Source organism: Neofelis nebulosa, chromosome 4 (assembly GCF_028018385.1).
Source record: "Neofelis nebulosa isolate mNeoNeb1 chromosome 4, mNeoNeb1.pri, whole genome shotgun sequence".
In the NCBI taxonomy this organism is placed as follows: domain Eukaryota; kingdom Metazoa; phylum Chordata; class Mammalia; order Carnivora; family Felidae; genus Neofelis; species Neofelis nebulosa.
The window spans coordinates 96,342,993-96,362,720 of NC_080785.1; the positions used below are offsets into that span (position 1 = coordinate 96,342,993).

General features: G+C 38.3%; 1 protein-coding gene across 4 annotated transcripts in view; it reads left to right on the forward strand.

Annotated features, from left to right (window-relative positions):
• SUGCT (succinyl-CoA:glutarate-CoA transferase) overlaps window positions 1–19,728 on the forward strand; it is a 758,031-nt gene that overhangs the window by 425,784 nt on the left and 312,519 nt on the right. The window contains exon 13 of one of the 4 annotated variants that reach the window (XM_058725468.1): window positions 2,860–2,986. The exons of the other annotated variants lie outside the window; for them this stretch is intronic. Within the exon in view, the coding sequence (XP_058581451.1) occupies window positions 2,860–2,877 (18 nt within the window). The 3' untranslated portion in view covers window positions 2,878–2,986. Of the gene's footprint in view, window positions 1–2,859; window positions 2,987–19,728 lie in introns of those variants that run through there. 4 annotated transcript variants of the gene reach the window in all.

The window sequence follows — 19,728 nt, forward strand, 5'->3', positions numbered from 1 at the left end:
GAGGGAGAAAGAGAGAGAGAGGAAATCCCAAGCAGGCTCTGCCCTGTCAGTGTAGAGCCCAATGTGGAGCTTCAACTCACAAACAGTGAGATCATGACCTGAGCTGAAACCGAGTCTGATGCGTCACTGGCTGAGCCACCCGGGTGTCCAGAAGATGACATTTTTAGAGAAGCTTCAGGAGTTTGGTGTGACTAGAATACAAGATGCATGCTGATGAAGTATAGAGACACTTCAGTGTAAGGATTAAAAATTAGAGTGGAAGAAAGGTTATGAGCTATCTAGTTTAAACCTCACAACAACTCTGTCTGGTGGGTGGTATTATGCCTGTTTTAATGATGAGGAAGCAGAGTTGTGAAGCTTAGACATGCTTATGGCCACACAGTAAGCAGCAGAGATGGGGGGGGGGGGTCTTCTGACTACAAATTCAGTGATGCAGCCGAGGAGGTCACAGGATTTTTTTTTTTTTTAGTCTCTTCGTGGCCTCTTTCCCCACCCCCCCCCCCCCGCCACGATATAATTATCCATAACATGTGAGAAAGAATTAAATTAGAATTGCTTTGTGGTTGTTTAGAAAATTAAACTACTCAAAAATGTAATAATAATAATAATAATAATAATAATAATGGTTCTTGCTCTTATTATAACAAGGAAGAAGTTCCCAGTCACCTCCACAGTGATGTGCTTACAGTTTGTACTGAGCATGTGAAATTTTAAAAATATGTTTCTGCCACACTTATGGGACAGTCTTTAGCTAGTCCTTCTGAATATCCTCCTTCCAAAAGCCTGAGAGATGAGATCAAACAGCCGAGGGAATGGGTCTAAGGAATGGGGCCGACTGGACGGGTGGTCTCATGTGGATTTTTATGAGGTTGTTTAAAATCTGTGCATGGTTTCTTCAGGAATAAGGATCCAACCAAAATGGTTTGATGTCTTCTAGTGACTTTACCACAGGAGAAACACTAGAAGAATTTATTTTAGAATTCTTACAACAATACAAAACAAGTCAAAACAAAACTAAACTATGTCTTATGATCCTTTGAGGACCACAAAAGGAAAATCATCTTGTTTGAAGAAAAATTGACTAACCTGGGGCCCATTTTCCTTAGGAGAGTTCCCATGTTAGGCTTTAGCCAGGGGTCTGTGTGTATATAATATGTCTGGAATGGAGGGAGGGAACCTATAGGACTCCTTATGTTCTTAAAGGGACCAAATCAGGAAAGATTAAGAAATATTTCATGTAAGGGACGCCTGAGTGGCTCAGTCAGTTAAGCCTCCGACTTCAGCTCAGGTCATGATGTCGGTTTGTGAGTTTCAGCCCTGCGTTGGGCTCTGTGTTGACAGCTCAGAGCCTGGAGCCCACTTCAGATTCTGTGTGTATCTGTCTCTCTCTGCCCCTCCCCCATTCACACTCTGTCTCTGTTTCTCTCTCTCTCAAAAATAAATAGACATTAAAAAATAGAAACATTTCAAGTGTGACACCCCAAACTGAATGTGTGTGTGAGTGTGCGTGTGCATGCGCGTATGTGTGTGTGTGGTCTCAGATTACTTTTAATTTGTAGGATTGAATTCTCCAGATTTGATCCTAAGTAAGCATGCAAGAGGTTTTAGAAGGCATTTCATTTTAACATTTGACAAAATAAGGGTTTTTTTTTTAATATTAAGAGAGGATTTTCATAAAGTAACATGCTGATTCCGTTATCTCATCCAAACAATAGTATCAACATTGTTCCACAACAATAAAGCTTTTGAACCTATAAATAAGTGTTAAAATGTCAATTATAACAGTATTTTAATTATGATGGAATTAAATCAATATCACATCATCACTCCTCTCAGCTGATATGAATGAATAGAATAGCTATCTTTAAGTTCAGTTGAGTTGGTTAACAATTTCTGTGTTTTAAAATTTGTGACATGCTACTAAGTCCCTTGATAAACTGTCCCCTCAAACTCCAAAACTTTTTCAGATAATTCAGAATAGAATATGAGTTGCTATGTAATAACTATATATGTACAAGCTAAAGTAATATACCATGCAATAGCCATGAAATGCAGGGTGCATTACTATGAAGTTTGTATTAAATAAACAAAGAGCCAGAATGTGTAAAGGTAATTCAACTGTAAAAAATTTAATCTTATGTTATCAGTAAAATTAAAATCTGTGAATCATGTTTGTATCATCTACAGAGTTTTTGCAAATCTTCAATTGTTTCAGCGTTTATTTCTTTTAAAGGGTAGCTCTTTCATTTTGCTCAAATTACTGGCCTTGAAAGGTAAATTTAAGTTGGAATAATATTGCATCCAATATAAGCAATACATATTTCAGAATAGTAATTAAATATCAGTATTTATCTTTTTTATGGGAGCTGTGGAGAAATACCTAAATCAAAAAACTATAATCTTGTCCTATCTAAGAAGATGGTTTTGTTGATTTTTACATGTTTGGAGAGAATACTTTTTTATATGCTTTCCACTCTTTTGCAAAATCCATTTTGAAATTTAGCTGAAGAATCACTTCTAATTTTGAAAGTAAGAAAATACGTGTAATTCTGTGTTTAACCTTTTTAGAAAGAAGTCTTTCTAAAGACTCAGCATATGATAAAGAAATTTTAAACCCAAAGTAAATTCAGATTTGTACAACACTATCACCAAATCCTTTGATTTATCAGCCACCTATTTGTTTGATTGAAAAATCATTTTCTACAACATCCGATGTTTTCATAGCTTTTGGAATGTTTCGATCACACCTAATAATGCACTAGGGTGCAAGTCCAGCACATTTCTAAAAATTATGTAGCTTCTTGCACATTATTAATCTCTACTTGTTGATATTTTGACAAATGGCCAATCTTTCTGCAGATGCACACAAGGAGCTGATAGTATTGGGAACACTTTCCAGTTCTTGCCGTCTCCTCTGAAACTTTACCACTTCTCAATCCAAAAGACATGTAAGACAGAGTAAATACACTTAAATTTTGCAGCAAAATGTCTATGTGTGTTAATGGCATGATATTAGACCTGGTTTAAAGTTTTAGGAAAATAATTTTGAATTGGTGCAATTAAAAAAAAAATTAGTTGGATGATCCCACTATTCTCCAAGGTCTCTCCTTAGTATGGTTTCTGATGTCAATTGCCTGTATCTTATACAAATAGATTCTGTTTTTGGGGTGTACCTATTGTCACATCTGATATTGAATAGACTGAAGAACATTAAATCTCATTAATGGTATTCAGTAGGAATTTGATCTTTGTTATGCCAGTGATTTTATATGGAATTTGGGCAAATTTGTCAGAATCAAAAACTTATTTCTTAAGTTAAAACAATCTTATCTTCCATTCTGATTTTCAGTAATTTCCCAAAACCTTTAGTCACAGTTAAAAAATTATTGATGCCATCTTAATGGTAAACATGTTTTTAAGAAATAAGATGTTTTCAACCATAAGTTTCGCCTACTCTTTCTTTTTCTTAACATGTTTTTATAATTTGTGGGTGACAGTTGATCACAAAGGGATTCATTCCAAAACTGCGATGATTTTAAATATAATTATTTGAATGATTTGTGAATATTTTAAAATATTTTGTGAGCAACCGTTCTCTATAGATTAAATTTTTGATGTGAGAACAAATTTGTATACATTTAAATGTAATATCCTGATTATCACTTATCTAGATATTAAGATGCTTTAAAAAAGATTTTGTTTTAAAATTTTTATAATTTACTTATTTATTTTAAACAAATTTTTAAATCTTTGTTTATTTTGAAAGAGACAGAGCATGAGCAGGGGAGGGCAGAGAGAGAGGGAGACACAGAATTGGAAGCAGGCTCCAGGCTCTGAGCTGTCAGCACAGAGCCCGATGCAGGGCTCAAACCCATGAGCCATGAGATCATGACCTGAGCCGAAGTCGGACGCTCAACCGACTAAGCCACCCAGGCACCCCCAAATTTTTATGATTTAGGGATAATTTTGTGCATACAATATTACTTATATTTATGACTCTCCCACTGTATATGGAATCCAGGTTTACAATAGCACCGTTATCTACGAATACATTGATAGCAGATCTACACTAACAAAATATTCAGTTATGTTATCCTTTTGCCATTAGCACTATGGCTTGACTTCCCCGTTTTAGGGAAACATTATAACACAGAGTTTTATTTTAATATTATTGCCAAGTAACTAAAGTTCATAGGAACCCCACATCAGTGACCAAATAGTTTGCAAAATTGTACAAGTGCTTGACAGGTGTTGTTTATTCAGAAAGATTTCTGTGGAATGGGAGAGGCAGGGCACTCGTAGCATTGGGGTTTAGGTATTCATGGGAGTGAGTGAACCCGTTGGATCAATCTTTCCAGGAGCTTGGCTGTGAATGGAAGGTCAGAGGGATGATTAAAAGGAGATGTTATAAGAGACTCTTAAAAACTGAGAACAAACTGAGGGTTGATGGGGGGTGGGAGGGAGGGTAGGGTAGGTGATGGGCATTGAAGAGGGCATCTTTTGGGATGAGCACTGGGTGTTGTATGGAAACCAATTCGACAATAAATTTCATATATTAAAAAAATAATTTCTGGAAGGATTAAAAAAAAAAAGGAGATGTTAGATCAAGGATGGGGGAGACTTGCACACTTCAGAGAAGGCACTGACAGCCGAGAGGAAGAGGTTGCATATTCTGGAGAAAGAAGGAGCATGGCAAGTGGAATAAGATGGTGACCTGGGGCGCCTGGGTGGCTCAGTCGGTTAAGCGGCCGACTTCGGCTCAGGTCATGATCTCACGGTCCATGAGTTCGAGCCCCGCGTTGGGCTCTGTGCTGATAGCTCGGAGCCTGGAGCCTGTTTCGGCTTCTGTGTCTCCCTCTCTCTGACCCTCCCCCGTTCATGCTCTGTCTCTCTCTGGCTCAAAAATAAATAAACGTTAAAAAAAAAATTAAAAAAAAAAAGATGGTGACTATGCAGGGTATGGGAAGGGAGAAGAAAGAGAACCAAGGAGAAGGCACTTTATGCCCTGAGATTGGCAGAAAGAAAGGGGAGATGGGTGGTGTGAAGGTGAAAAGATATGCAGAAAGAGTTCATGCTTTGTTCATTTGCTCAAAATGAGGTTGGGGGCAAAATGATTAGTTAATGGGAAGAGGAGAAGGCAAGGCAATTGTGAGGAATGTGAGAATGGAAAATTTTGGTTGGCTATTCTCAGACTTGGAGGTGAGCTAGCCAGCTAGGGCCAGGCAAATAGCCGTGTCATGCTGAGACCCATTAACTTAATAAGCACTTCCCGAAGGCTTGCCACATGCTAAGTACTTGGTTAGGCTCTGGGGATACAGAGATGAAAGACCTGGTCCTGGTCCCCAAGGAGTCTGCGGATGCGTAAGTCACTAGTTACCATGCGGGTGCTGCCGTGGGAGCTGAGAGAGGGATGTGTTTCTCAGCCTGGGGAGAAGAGAGAAGCTGGAAAATTTTCTTCTAAAGGAGAGCTTCTTAGACTCTTTTAATGTGCCTGGTTAGCTTTACTTTATGCATTTCAAAGAAGATTATCTAGTTTTCAAGGAAATTAGCAGGAGAAAATTCTAAGGTCTCAGTTATGCTCTAAGTGACATCTGACAGAACAATAGGAAATAAACTACAAAGCCAAAAAAAAAAAAATGAGTACCAACATCTTAGACTCTTTAATTGGTTAGTGACCAAAATCTAATTCAAAATGGATTAAAGAGAAAGGAATGAAATTAGAGATTCACATCATTGTCAAAGTCTGGGAGGCATTCTTGGTCTCAGGAATGGCTGCATTTAGGAGTTCAAATAATATCATCAGGTCTTGGTCTTTCTACATTTTTTGAGAAATGAGCCTCTTCTTTACTTCTTTCTGGCAGTTTCATACCATAGCACCTTTAAGCCTGTGTTTTCTCTTTGGGAAGTAAAATTGTACCTTTTGCCAGAGCAGCGTGGCGGACCTTGGAGCCCCCGGTTCAAGAAAGCTACATTCCCTATAAATGTGGGTCACTGAATCTGATGGGAAACTTTTGCCATTAAAAAAAAAAAAGGTTTTGAAGCTATTATTCATATTTTTGTTAAAGTTTGGGGTAAAACTATAAAATCCACAATTAAAGCTTATCATGATCCCCCCCCCCCCGTGGTTGAGTAGTTTTTAGGCTTCATTGATTAATCCTAAAAGCTTAATCTTTATTAACAAGAAGTAGCCACTAATAACTTCAGTATAATTCTGGATACATCCCATGTGCAACTCTGGTGTTTGGAGGGAGTAATTTAAACAGTAGAAAACAGACACATCCATTAGAATCTTAGATGTACATGTAGACTAAATCTTATGTGCTTGTTTGAGAAATAATTTTTGTGGTTCTACAGCTCTGACTAAACCATTATAAAACGTTTACTGTGGGGTCCCCCTAACATTCAGATGTATTGCCTCTTGTCAGTGATCTTAACGATTTTGAACTTAATATAACCCAAATGACTATTAAGTACTTTTCCTAATAATGTTTAATACAGATAAGAAACTATCGGTGGTGAACATTTAAGAATTTTGGAGATTAAAAAGAAAGAGTCAAGGGGTGTCTGGGTGGCTCAGTTGGTTAAGTATCTGACTCAATTTTGTCTCAGGTCTTGATCCCAGGACTATGAGATCGAGTCCCTTGTCCGGCTCTGCTCTGGGCATGGAGCCTGCTTAAGATTCTCCTTCTCCCTCTCCTTCTGCCCCTCCCTCACTTGCACATGCTCTCTCTCTGTCTCTCAAAAAAAAAAAAAAAAGAAAGAAAGAAAGAAAGAAAGAAAGAAAGAAAGAAAGAAAAAAGAAAAGAAAAGAAAAGAAAAAAAAAGAAACAGCCAAAACACAGTAGCATGTCTAGTTTTAGACTGACTACATTCCGAGCAAGGGAATTTCTACTTGGGGAAGTTTAGAAAATAACGTATACATGTTTTATATAATTAATAATTATGAATCATTTTAGTGTGCTCTGTTACATCTATTGGAATTTCTATACTCCTTTTTTGTTGTTAGAATAAAAATCAAGGATATCTACAAAACACTGTTTCCTTTACCTAATGAACTTTAACCCTTCTATAGCCTCAATGACATTCATCTGTAGGTGATCAACTTAATTCTACTATTGATGTCGCTCTCATAATAAATCAAGTAAGAGAATGTGTCTGTAGTGAAGCACAATGTATTGTGTTTTGGTAGTTCAGTTTTATTACTGTGATTAATGACAATAATGACTATTATTATTGTTGTCTCGTCTAGCCTTGGTATTTTTTGACATAAGAAATCATTACCACCTATTCATCCACTTAGCATTAGTAATTTTTAATGCTTAGACTTTGGTACTCTGTTTGAAAGCAACTGGAAGGATGCAAATGTTAGGATTATTACTGATTACCAAATAAATGTCCTGGAGATATTAAATGATATAAAAAGTTTAAAGTTTGTGCACAGCCTGCAGTAGAAAATGAAGGCTTATGACATGATCTCTGCAGTCAAAATAATCCTCTCTCCTCCTCCCTAAAATATACTCAACCAGATAAGATTATAGTTTTGCTCACTAAATTGTTGTTTTGTTTTTTTTTTTTTTTTTAATTACAGCTGGTCATTTTGCCTCTAAGTTTCCAGTCAGAGGTTAGAACTGTGTAAAACAAAATAAACACCTTTGTTATATAAGCACTGCATGTAGATAGGCCATGTCCTTTCGAATATTAAAGGCCTAGAATATAGAAGCTAGTAATCTGGGTAAATTTTTAAAGAAATGATTCTCAACAACACAAACGACAAAGTTGAAGGCTCAGTATTGACGATACAAAGGAATGATAAGAAACAAGGACAGAAATTTCACCAGAGAGATTTTCTTTTCAAAAAATTTTTTTAATGTTTATTTATTTTTGAGAGAGAGATGGAGTGTGAGTGTTGGAGGGACAGAGAGAGAGGGAGACACAGAATCCGAAGCAGGCTCCAGGCTCTGAGCTGTCAGCACAGAGCCCAACATGGTGCTCGAAGTCACGAACCACCAGATCACAACCTGAGCCAAGTCGGATGCTTAACCGACTGAGCCACCCAGGTACCCCTCACCAGAGATATTTTCTTGAGGAAACGCTGAACACAGAAGACCCCTGAACTTGTACAGTGGGTGTGCAGATGAAGAAATACTGAATGAGATGCTCTGGGACTGTACAGGGCAGAAGGAAGACACACAGGTGAAAGGTAGCTCTCCTTTAAAAGACTCTATGAAGCTCCAAACTCACCCCTCCCTCATCATTGAGATTGTTCTGGGTCTTTATTTAACTTTCTTACTCAAGAAGATAAAAGGCCAAGTAGGAAAATCTGGGCAAAAAAAATGTGTATATATATTATATATATATAATAAAATCTATCTGGGAAGAGTTGAGAACACAAAATACAAAATGCTGTGTACTCCAGCACATTCAGAAGTGACCTCACATTTTTTTTCTGAGAGTTCTATCAGCCAGCAAAGAGAAGGAAACTGGATCCCTTACAAGCCTCACGGTTTTCGTAAAATTAAAATAAACCGTTGTTCTGGAGAAGCAAACTCCTTTACTGACTCTATAAATAGATATTTTTCTTGTTAGTCCTTATAGAGTTAGGGAAAGGGTGATTCCTTTCCTTTTGTCTCAAATGTTAGGCAGAATCTTCTCATTCACAAAGTACGAAGTAGAAGTTGAACACCTCTCAATAAGGTAAACGGAAAAAAAATTGCCAACATTATTTCATCCCTAGAAAAATGCTCCTGACATTTTCAATCATAGAACACGTTATTGTTTTAGCACTAACTAAATGCCAGTAATAACCAAGGTGCCTGTCTTTGGAAATCAATGATTTTAACATATTTTATGCTACTTTGCAGGTTGCAAAGTGCTTTCACATTCATTGTTACATCCAATTTTTACAGTGTCTCTGTGGTGTAGATAATATTATCTCTGTTGACAGTGTGGTGGGTACTGGTTTGAGGTCAAGGGACTCACTTGCTTGAATTTCCACATCCAGGAAGTAGTATAATTGGGGCTCAAACTGGAATCAAATCTTCCTTTCTTAAAATAGTATATTTTCCCCGCTACAGCAAATGCAATTCAATTTTGCAGGGGAAACCTCCCACTGAATCACGTATCATAGGTATAGACATTTCTTTCCAATACTTATTTCAGATATTAGCAGCATACCTTCATCTGTTGCTTTAATCTTCATAATGTGGAATAAGTTGAAGAAATACCAGGCATAATAAAATAGCCACCATTTGTCAAGCACTACACCATGATTTCATTTGGTATTAAAACAACCCTTTAAAGCCAGTGTCATGGTCCACATTTTTCAGATGACAAAATTGATGTCAGAAGAAGGAAAAAAAGGGACGTAACTGGTGTGTGGCAGTGAAAATTCTAACCAGGTCTGTTTGACTCCAAAGACCTTGTTTTGATCACCATAATGTGTGGCTTGGCAGCTTTCGTGATCCACGTCCAACAAGCGTTCACGATGGAAGTGAGAGACCACTGTTGCTCTGTCCTTGCCAGGGAAGTCATAGAAAGCATAGCTGTCTGCACTGGACATTTGGTAAATGCCTACTTACTCTCTAGGACATACTGATGTTGGCGAACAGGGCATTTTCTTAACCAATCGTTGCTCCTGTGTTTAAGAGCAGGTCTTTGGGAGTTATCAGGATGAAGCTGCCAGTCTAATTTCCATTAGGTCCTCAAAGTGAGTAGTGAAGAGTATATACTTACACACCTGATTAGTATGTATCTCAGTAGAATCTCCATTTCAGAATTCCTCACCTTCTTCTTCCCTGGCCCTATGGGTGCTGCCATGTTCATTTCAGCTGGCCAAGGGAAATCATGGTTTTAGCAAGAAGAGGGTGAACCATAGCCAACTTATTTTAGAATTCAAAGCACTCATTTTTCTCTGTAACTTTTCCCATCCACTCATAGTTCCGTGCCTGCAGTGTGTTTTTGTGTACGTACATTTTATGTCTTTCCTCAGGTGCTGTGGTAGGCACCGTAGGGAGTGCAAAAATGAGCAAAAACCAAAACAAACCACCTTAGAGAAATTTATGATCTTGCAGAAGGTAAAGAGAAAAAAAGCAAGTATCTTATTTAAAAATTCTCCAGGTTATGTAAGCTAAATGTCTAAGAAAAAAATAGAACCATAAAGAATAAATGTATTAGTAAGCAGAAATATGCAAATGTAAATAGTGATGTCTGTTTACACTGAATAAAGTAACAAGAATTAGAAGTCTGGATAGAGCCAGAAGTTGGCAGAGATGTGGGGATATAGAGGCCAACACACACCTTTGTGAGAGTGCACGCCAGTGCAGACATTCTGAGGACAGTGTAGCATTACTTAGTCAATAGGCTTACCTCTTCCTGTGATGCTGCATTTGTTCTGTTCAGTATATATCTCAATAAAATTCCCAAACAGGGCCATAAGGGGCCATGTATGAACATACTCATTTCTGGCAGCCAGGAGTATATTGTCAAAAGTGTAGGTGAGGGGTGCCTGGGTGGCTCAGTCAGTTGAACATCTGACTTTGGCTCAAGTCATGATCTCGTGTTATCGATTGAAGCCGCACATGAGGCTCTGTGCTGACAGCTCAGAGCCTGTAGCCGCTTTGTATTCTGTGTCTCCCTCTCTCTCTGCCCCTGCCCTGCTCATTTCCTGTCTCTCTCTCTCTGTCTCTCAAAAAACAAAAACAAAAACAAAAACCGTTAAAAAAAGTGTAGGTGAAGTGTGGGCAATGCAAATCATAGAGTATTACGCAGCAGTTAGAAATACCAGAAGAAACATGGAAGGGTCACGAAACAGCATGGAACAATAAAAGAAGCAGAGTAAAATTTATCATGGTATCTATTTAAATAAATTAGCATGCTTGCATAAAAATAGTGTATATTTCCCAAGAACACTTAATAAAAAGATACATATTTATGGGTTTTTGTGGGAAGAAGAGAATTGAAATGGGGATTGGGAATAAAAGGGAAAATAAATATAACACAGGGACTATCCATTGACCCATCTTTTTTTTTTTAAGTTTATTTATTTTGAGAGAGAGTGTGAGTGAGCAGGGGAGGACAGAGAGAGAGAGAGGAAAAGAGAATTCCAAGCAGACTGTCAGCACAGAGCCTGATGAACTCACGAACCGTGAGATCATGACCTGAGCCAAAACTAAGAGTCAGATGCTTAACTGAGCCACCCAGATGCCCCTATCCATTAACCAATCTTTGTGACATGACATTAAATGAGGAGCATGTTGAATTCAATGCTCTACAACAAGCAAAACAAAAATCATGGAGATTCAAGGTGGTAAGAGTTACAACCTGATGAGTTCAGGAAATAACTTCATAGAAAAGTGGCACTTGACATATGTCTCTAAGGATGGGTAAAATCTGAACAGAGGTTAGAGAAGACGGGAAGCCAGTACAGGGAGTAGATATTGGGGTATATGAAAAGGGCCTTCCAGGGAAAGCAGGGCCAACAAATGCTTGGCAATACAGTGACAAGGGGCAAGGGTTCAGTGAGGAGAGAAGGGCTCACTTTGGCTGATGCATAGAGTACAGGTGCGGCACTGTAGTAACAGCTAAGTGTCAGGCTCTAAGCTGAGTCTTTTATGCACCTTATCTACTGAATCCTCACAATGGCCAGATGATACAGATATTCTACTCTTAATCATCATCAATCATCATCATTCACTTTACAGATGGGGAAGTGTGTTGAAGAGGTAAGTAACTTTCTAGCTGCACATCCTGTAATTGCTAGATACATGACGAAAAGCCAGGTATCTCTGGCTTCAGAGCCTGTGCCCTTAACCCCCATGCTCGCCTCCCTTTCAGGGCCATGCTCTCTATTCCTCTGTCAGCGTAGATGTAGAAGGGCCTGGTAGTGAAGGGGTTAAAGTAGTCAGAACTCAGCCCTATGCTGTGTATGGCTTTAATTATCCCTTACTACTGATTAGTTTGATAGCAAAAGGATATTTGAGAAGGAAGCTGCCCATGTTATAAAGTTCTGCCTATATTATAAAGGCCTTTCTGCTCATGTGTCTCTCATTGAAATGATGGAGGGGCTGTGCCAACATCAAGCTAAATAAGGAGAAAACATTTATAAGCACCCTTTTAACCCTGTTGAAGCTATGCGTTCTGAAATCCCTTCAAGTAACAAATGGGTAAGAACAAAAGGGGCAAAACTAGCTTTTTAACTATGGCGACTGAGGTCAAAGCTTTAGCTGGGCCCTGTTTATCATGCTGCCTTGATTAAACTCTAAGCTTCTATGCCATAAAGATGAGAGGAATGACCACATCTATAAGATAGGGTTTTGAATCTCAGCATACTCAACTGGAACATATCAGGACATATCACTCTGGTCGATGTAGGAGTAGAGTTTGGTTTGTTGGAAATGTATAGCCAGGTGAACACTGAGGCCAAGTACTATGACAGTTTCCATGTTTTGGGAAGTGGCATTTGCAAACAGAGAAACGGTTGCGTATAGACGCACACAAATGGAAAACAAAGGCCAGAGTGTCGAGAAAGGGCTTTTAGTGATAGACTCAAGTGAAATGAAGTTTCGACAGGTCTGTTTTTTATTTATGCCTTCCTTTTTCTTGCATCTCCACCCATTTCTCAAATTCTTTCTTTGCTATTTACACATCAGAACATCTGGGATTGGGCTTCCAGCACCTGCTATAGGGAGCAGAGATTTTCCTGCTGAAAATATACTTTTCAATGGCAAAATTTAAATTAGTATGCCTTACTTAGTTCAAAAAGAGTATGTTTCAAAATCTGGCTCTAAGCAAATACGCAGCTTAAGAAACAATCGAGAGCAACAAAATAATTTTAACAAAAGAAATACCCAAACCTGAAGATCTTGATAAAAGAATAAAACAAACGAAGGATTCAACACACAGACTGAAAACAGACTCTTCATAGTTTAGACCTGGAAGGCTCTACAGTACATCTGGTTAACATCTTGCAAGCTGAAGAACCCTGCCTTGAAAAACCTTCTGTACCAATGACACACAGAATGAAAGGTTATGTTATGACTTTCAGATGGAAACCTGCAAAAGTATATCCACTGGACTGGACCGTTAACTCTTACTACTTCTGATTCCAACTGTTAAAGAGATTTTTCATGTGTGAATTATAATGAACTTTTTCAGTTTATATCAGAAACACCAGAAAGAATTTTTACTTGGAGAGAGTGAACATGCTGTGGACGGAATAGAATGTCTCAGTTGTGATGTCCAAATGGAACTAAAATCCCCCCAGTAGGGATTTTGTAGACTGCATTTTAATAATAAGCATACATGTCTGTATATTGGGTTGGGAACAAAAATGCCGTATTTGAAATACAAGCGTGTTACAAAACCTCTGTAACTGGTAACATTCACTGAAAGTTTTGTTGAGATAAAGGAGTCTATTTGCTTCCAAGTATGGGTACAGAAAAATGCCTTTATATTGATGTGGCAAAAGTCATACGTGCTAAGGAGGTACTGTAATTTGTAATATAGTAGAAAAATTAGAAGAATCCTTTTTTGAGATCCGTTCACTATCAGAATTGTATTGTCTTTGTCTACAATTTACTTGACTCTGGGGAGGGAGGTAAAAATGAAGAAGGGCAGTTTCTCTAAACACCGGATTGTCCTGTGTTTAACCATCACGTGGTTATGCATTTTCTTGATCTGTAGGAAGGAGGTACTTCCTTCTTCCCTAACCACCCAGGAGGCTCGCTGCCAGCCTCTTGCCTCCATGCCCCCAGCATCCAGCAGACACTTCTCAGAAATGCCGTTTGAAGTTCTCTGTGCAGCAAGTGGGTGTGTGAGCGAAGGAGAGGTATCATTTCCTTCAGACACATACACACCCCCCCCCCCCCCACCCAGACGAAGGGAGAATCGGCTATGCAGCAGGCTTGCTACAAGGGATTTTTCCATGTGTGTTTTATTATGCTGGAGAGGACTGTGGTGACAAGCAACACATGAAATTGCTATCTGTCTTTTCTGAAATTTTACATTCTCTTCTCTTTGTAGGGAAAGTGATGTAATACTCTATTGCTTGTGTAAACAGTATCATTCAATTAGAGGGTGTCTGCTTTCCCTTGCATACCGTGAAAGCTGCATTCTCCTCGCTCAGATGCCATCATGGACTTGGTTGCGTAGTGGTGACCTGTGCTCTTGGGGACAGTGAGCTGCATATACTGACACTGTTAGTAGCCAGAAGTTTTCACTGGGGAAATAAGTTTAGTATACTGTTATTAATTTGGTTCAGAAAAGAGTTGCAGAAGTACTCAGATGAATAAGACGTAGCAAGAACACATGGTCTTCGTTATTCAATAACTATTCCTCTGCAAAGGAAACATGGTCTATTTCCCATTTGAGAAGGAGCTTACAACAAACTAGTAAATATGGAAAAAGGGCTACACATGTACTATAATTTTATTGAGGAGTTGTCCTCGTGCACTTATGTAGCCCTCCCCCACCCCAACAAACTCACAAAACATGTCCACGTCGATGTATTCCCAGCTGGTATTAGCATAATCATTACCACATTATAAACAAGCCTGTGGAAAAATAGCCTGCGAGATTTAGATGGCTTGTTGTATAAATGAAGGCAGGTGGGGATAGACAACCAGATATTTTGGGAACAAATTCTTCCCCCCCCCCCCTTTAGAAATAATAGGTGAGATCTACCAAATCTCAGTTGATAGCATGGACTGAAGAGGTAAGAGTTGAAAGGCATTATGACACGTTCAGTATGCCTAGATAGAAGTCTGTGAAAGGCTTACTGTGGAGCCCCTCCACTGGAAGAAGTTCTCATTTGATGATGGGAATGTTGAGCCTCCCTTTTTTCTTTCCTATTGGAGCACAAGTGGACTACTTTTCCTCTGATTTCATATAGTTCCTGTTGGTCAAGGTATCTGGCTCTTTCTTTCTTTCTTTCTTTCTTTCTTTCTTTCTTTCTTTCTTTCTTTCTTTCTTTCTTTCTTTCTTTCTTTCTTTCTTTCTTTTCCCTATTGTACTTTTTCCAAGAGTTGACCAGATGAGAAATCTGGACTTAATAGCTACTTCCAAGTTTACTGCCAAGACCAGAAATAAAATATGATGTAGAATATTGCCTTACCTGAAAGCTTCAGGACGCTAAATGCCGTTAGATCCAGGTTTAATTGTAAAAAGAGTCCAAGACAGAGGAAGGAAACGAATTTTATGAAAGTAAAAGCTGGTCCGTGTGTCCAGGTTCTAAGAGATCAGACAACAGGCTGAAGAGATTTAGCATATTTAGAGATTTAGATTTAGCATTTGCTTCTTTCTTTTTTTCTATTGATTTGTACAGGCATGCAGAGAATAACTAAGTATGCTAGCCACAGAAAAATCATGGTGTATTCTTTCAAATTTGTGATTCGAGCAATACCCAGAGAACCATACAATTAGGATAAGGATGCATTGGTGAGTGTGGGTGAGGCAATATATTCTCTGTGGGCTTATTACATCTTCTGTGGCCTGGTGATTTGTTTGTAAGTTGCTTTAATTTGATGAGATGGGTTTAACCACATGTACCTATAAAATCAGAATGATATATAATATGGATCGCATGAGTTTCAACATCCAGGGAAGTTAATCTTCGAGTACAGTACTCCAGTAAGGGTCCCTCAACTTTGACATGAGATTTCTATTTGCAATAAAGTTAACGAGGCTCTTTCTTCCTAGGCTGTCTTAGACTCAGATATAGGTAACCATCAGGTATAGCAGACCTATGGGAAGGGAATGCACACAGATCAAACTGGCATGATGGTCTGCTTTACTGGAACTCACTTAACCCCTGTGCAATATCCTCAAATTGCATAAGTGCTGAAGTTACTTAATGTTTCATTATAAATAAATTATCTGATATGAAATGTGTTATTCTCATAAATTGGCTTTTTCCGTGATTAAGAAAGAGAATTAGATTAAAATGGGCCTGTTTCAAAGTGACATGGCCATTTTTCCTTTATATGTTTGCAAAGTTAATAAAGTAATTGATATTGCAGAGACTTTGCCAAAAGGCAGGGCATTTTCAGGCCCTACAATTAAACCATGATGTCCAAAAGAGCTTGCTTAATGTATTATTTATTGAGCACTGATGGGATATTCAGTATAGCATAAGAATGAAGTTAAGCCAGTGTTTTCACAGTTTGAATAAAAGCATCTAAGTGTTGTTTCCTATTGATAATAGAATCTGAGATTTATAGACAAGAAAAAGGACCCTGGAGGATTTCTGGTAACAACTCATTTTATAGATGAAGAATCAGAGGCTTCAAGAAAGGAAATGATTTATTCACTCCAAGGCATAATAGCTCAGCTAGAATTAGAACTCAGCCCTGTTGACTTTCCCAACACCATAGCTGTGCTCTCCCGCTGGCTGCACCCCTCCATGCTTGCCATCCCTCATCCTTTTTGCCCAATCCCTGAAGCATCTTTCTGGCTGGATTCTTAGCCTCTAGCCTTTCTCACCTGTAGTCCATCCCACACATCACTTATAAGATTAACTGTCTTTAAACCTATTTCTTTAAAAAAAATTTTTTATGGTTTTTTTTTTTTTTTTTTTTTTTTTTTTTTTTTTTTTTTTGAGAGACAGAGACAAAGCATGAGCAGCAGAGAGGGAGAGAGAGGGAGACACAGAGCTCATAGCAGGCTCCAGGCTCCGAGCTGTCAGCACAGAGCCTGACACAGGGCTCGAACTCACAAACCATGAGATCATGACCCGAGCCAAAGTTGGACGCTTAACTGACTGAGCCACCCAGGCACCCCTTTAAACTTATTTCTTATCAAGAATCCCTTCTGTATTAGGGTTCTCCAGGGAAACAGAACCAGTAGGAGATACACATATGTACACCCCCACACCCAGTGGTATAGTTCTGGTCTGAAGCTGAAGGTCTGAGATCCCAGCTCACACAGTCAGACAGGTGAAGCCCCCCCTTAACTTAGCATTGTACCCAGGTCTTCACTGACTGGATGAGGGCCACCACATTGGAGAGGGTCATCTGTTTTATTTAGTCTATGGACCCAAATGTTAATATCATCCAAAAACCTCCTCACAGACACATGCACATTAACGTTTGACCAAATACCTGGGCATCTCATGGTGCAGTAAAGTTGACACATAAAATTAACCATCATACTTTCCTTCAGAAGGTATAATGGCTATGTCTTCCTCTTCTTCCTCTTCTTCTTCTCCTTCTTCTTCTTGTTCTTGTTCTTCTTGTTCTTGTTGTTGTTGTTGTTGTTGTTCTTCTTCTTCTTCTTTTTCTTCTTCTTCTCCTTCTCCTTCTTCCTTTTCATCAGAGCTTATTATCTGGAGTTTCAAAACTCTTTCCTGGACTTAATTTTATTATATCATCACTTGGACACAGAGAGAAGGGAAGGCTGACTTTGAGTGCCAAATTGCTCTGAGGCACTAAGAAAATCTTATAGTATTTATTTCTGTTATAAAATAAATACATGTTTATCATAAAAAATACAGATAATGGAGATAAGTAAAAGAAGGAAATAGATGTCTTCCTTGATTCAAGAGTCAGAGGTAACCTCTATAGCTTTTTAGACTTTTGTGTATGTAGTTTTATAAAATGTTACATGTAATACTCATCCTGAGTATTATTTTCCACTAACACACACATATACCTATGGAAGGATTATTTTTAATCATTTCACAGTATTTTCTTTATGAACGTCCCCATAATTTGTTAACTAATTCGGTATTGGATACCAAGATAATTTCCATTTTATTCTGAGATACCACTTTGTACATGTAGCCTTGCATACATGTCTAATTCTTCTTCTTTTTTTTTCATTTTTAAGTTTATTTATTTATTTTTGTGAAAGAGATGGAGAGAGTGAGCGGGGAAGGGACAGAGAGAGAAGGAGACAGAGAATCTCAAGAAGGCTCCACACTGTCAGCATGGAGCCCAATGTGGGGCTCAATCTCACAAACCAGGAGATCATGACCTGAGCCAAAACCAAGAGTTGGACACTTAACCGACTGAGCCACCTAGGCGCCCCTAATTATTCTTTTATAAAAAAACACAGGTGAATTGTTACTTTCTTTATCACATCAGCTCTAAACTACTTTGCCTAATTTTCACCTTCTCCTCCTAACTATATTTTTTACAACTTCCTAAAGCAAATCTTTTAATTTGGTGACCTTGGTTTTATACTGTCTTATGTTCTTTACTTTCTTGCCTGTATTTATTTTAGCCCTCCAGATAAGCTATCAGCGTCTTGAAGGAAAGAGTCATATTTTATATTTTTATATAAAGATATAAACATATCAAGAGTGGTAGAACCTTGGTTTGAGAGCATAATTTGTGCCAGAAACATGCTTGTGATCCAGAGCACTTGTGTGTCAAAGTGAATTTCAAGAACCACTGGCTCAGTTGTGATCATGTGATGTTCAGTGTCACATACTACTCATATGGCAAGACATCGCTTGTTTATTAAGTTAAAATTTATTAGAATTGTTTGTTCATCTTGCAGAACAAGTTACTAGCAATTCAAGGTTTTATTGTAATTGATTTGAATTGTTAATAAAACTTCCTGTGCACTGTTAGGCTATTTTTAGTTCAGTAGTCTAAGTCCTAAAGAAATTATTTTATGTAGTTCCTATCAGCTTTGAAAATTTGGTAGCTCACAAATTAAACATAAATAGTGAGTTTCTCAATCTTTCAATCACTTGACACATTATTGAGTACTTTTCTTTGTGTAGATTATTGCAGTGGTCCTGTTTGAGGGTGCAGTGAGGCACAAAGAGACACTATTTCTACATCTCAAGATATAGCTAACAATCTGTGTCATACATATAAGATAAAAAATTATTTGGGGCACTCTTGTGCTTTCCCTGATACAATTTTCTGTAAGAAATTTCTCCATTTTTTTAAATGTTTGTTTTTGAGAGAGAGAGACAGAGACAGAGACAGAGTATGAGCCAGGGAGGGGCAGAGAGAGAGAGAGGGAGACACAGAATCTGAAGCAGGCTCCAGCTGTCAGCACAAAGCCCGACATGGGGCTCGAACTCATAAGCCATGAGATCATGACCTGAGCTGAAGTTGGACGCTTAAACGACTGGGCCCCCAGGCGCCCTGACATTGTTCCATTTAATTAATGACATGGATTTTGCCCTTTGTTAACATGACATCCACTGTCACTTTTTTGTTTGGACTTTCACTTGATATTTGGTCTGATGATCTAGACTTTCTATAGATTTGATTAAGAAATTATGGATGGAAAATATTGCATTCTAAAAATAGAACTCTTTCGTGTGATTATTACGAATACATATTAGGAGGCCTTGGAGTGATCACTAAATTTAAACTGAGTATGAAATTAGAACAAGCATTAACAAAATGCAAGGATAGGCTGAAATTTTGTTGGGGAGGAAAACACCTAGATGGTAAAACTGCCTGAGGTCTTTATTGTCCAGTTGGAAATTTGGACACATACAACTCTCTAGTGATGCCAATTAGGCATTAACATAATTCAAATGTGTGAAGGGGAATAATTACTGTGACTAAGAGGGTCAAGGAAAGATTCATTGAGAAAAAGACACTGGAGCAGGGCCTTGAAAGAGAAGTAGGATTTAGATGTGTCAGTAGTGGAAAGTGAACTGGAAGTGTTGGGGAGAGCATGAAGAGACATACAAACATCTGAACATATATTTTTGTTCCTAGAATGTTGAAGGGTCTTGTGTAGTGGGGGAACAAAAAAAGATGA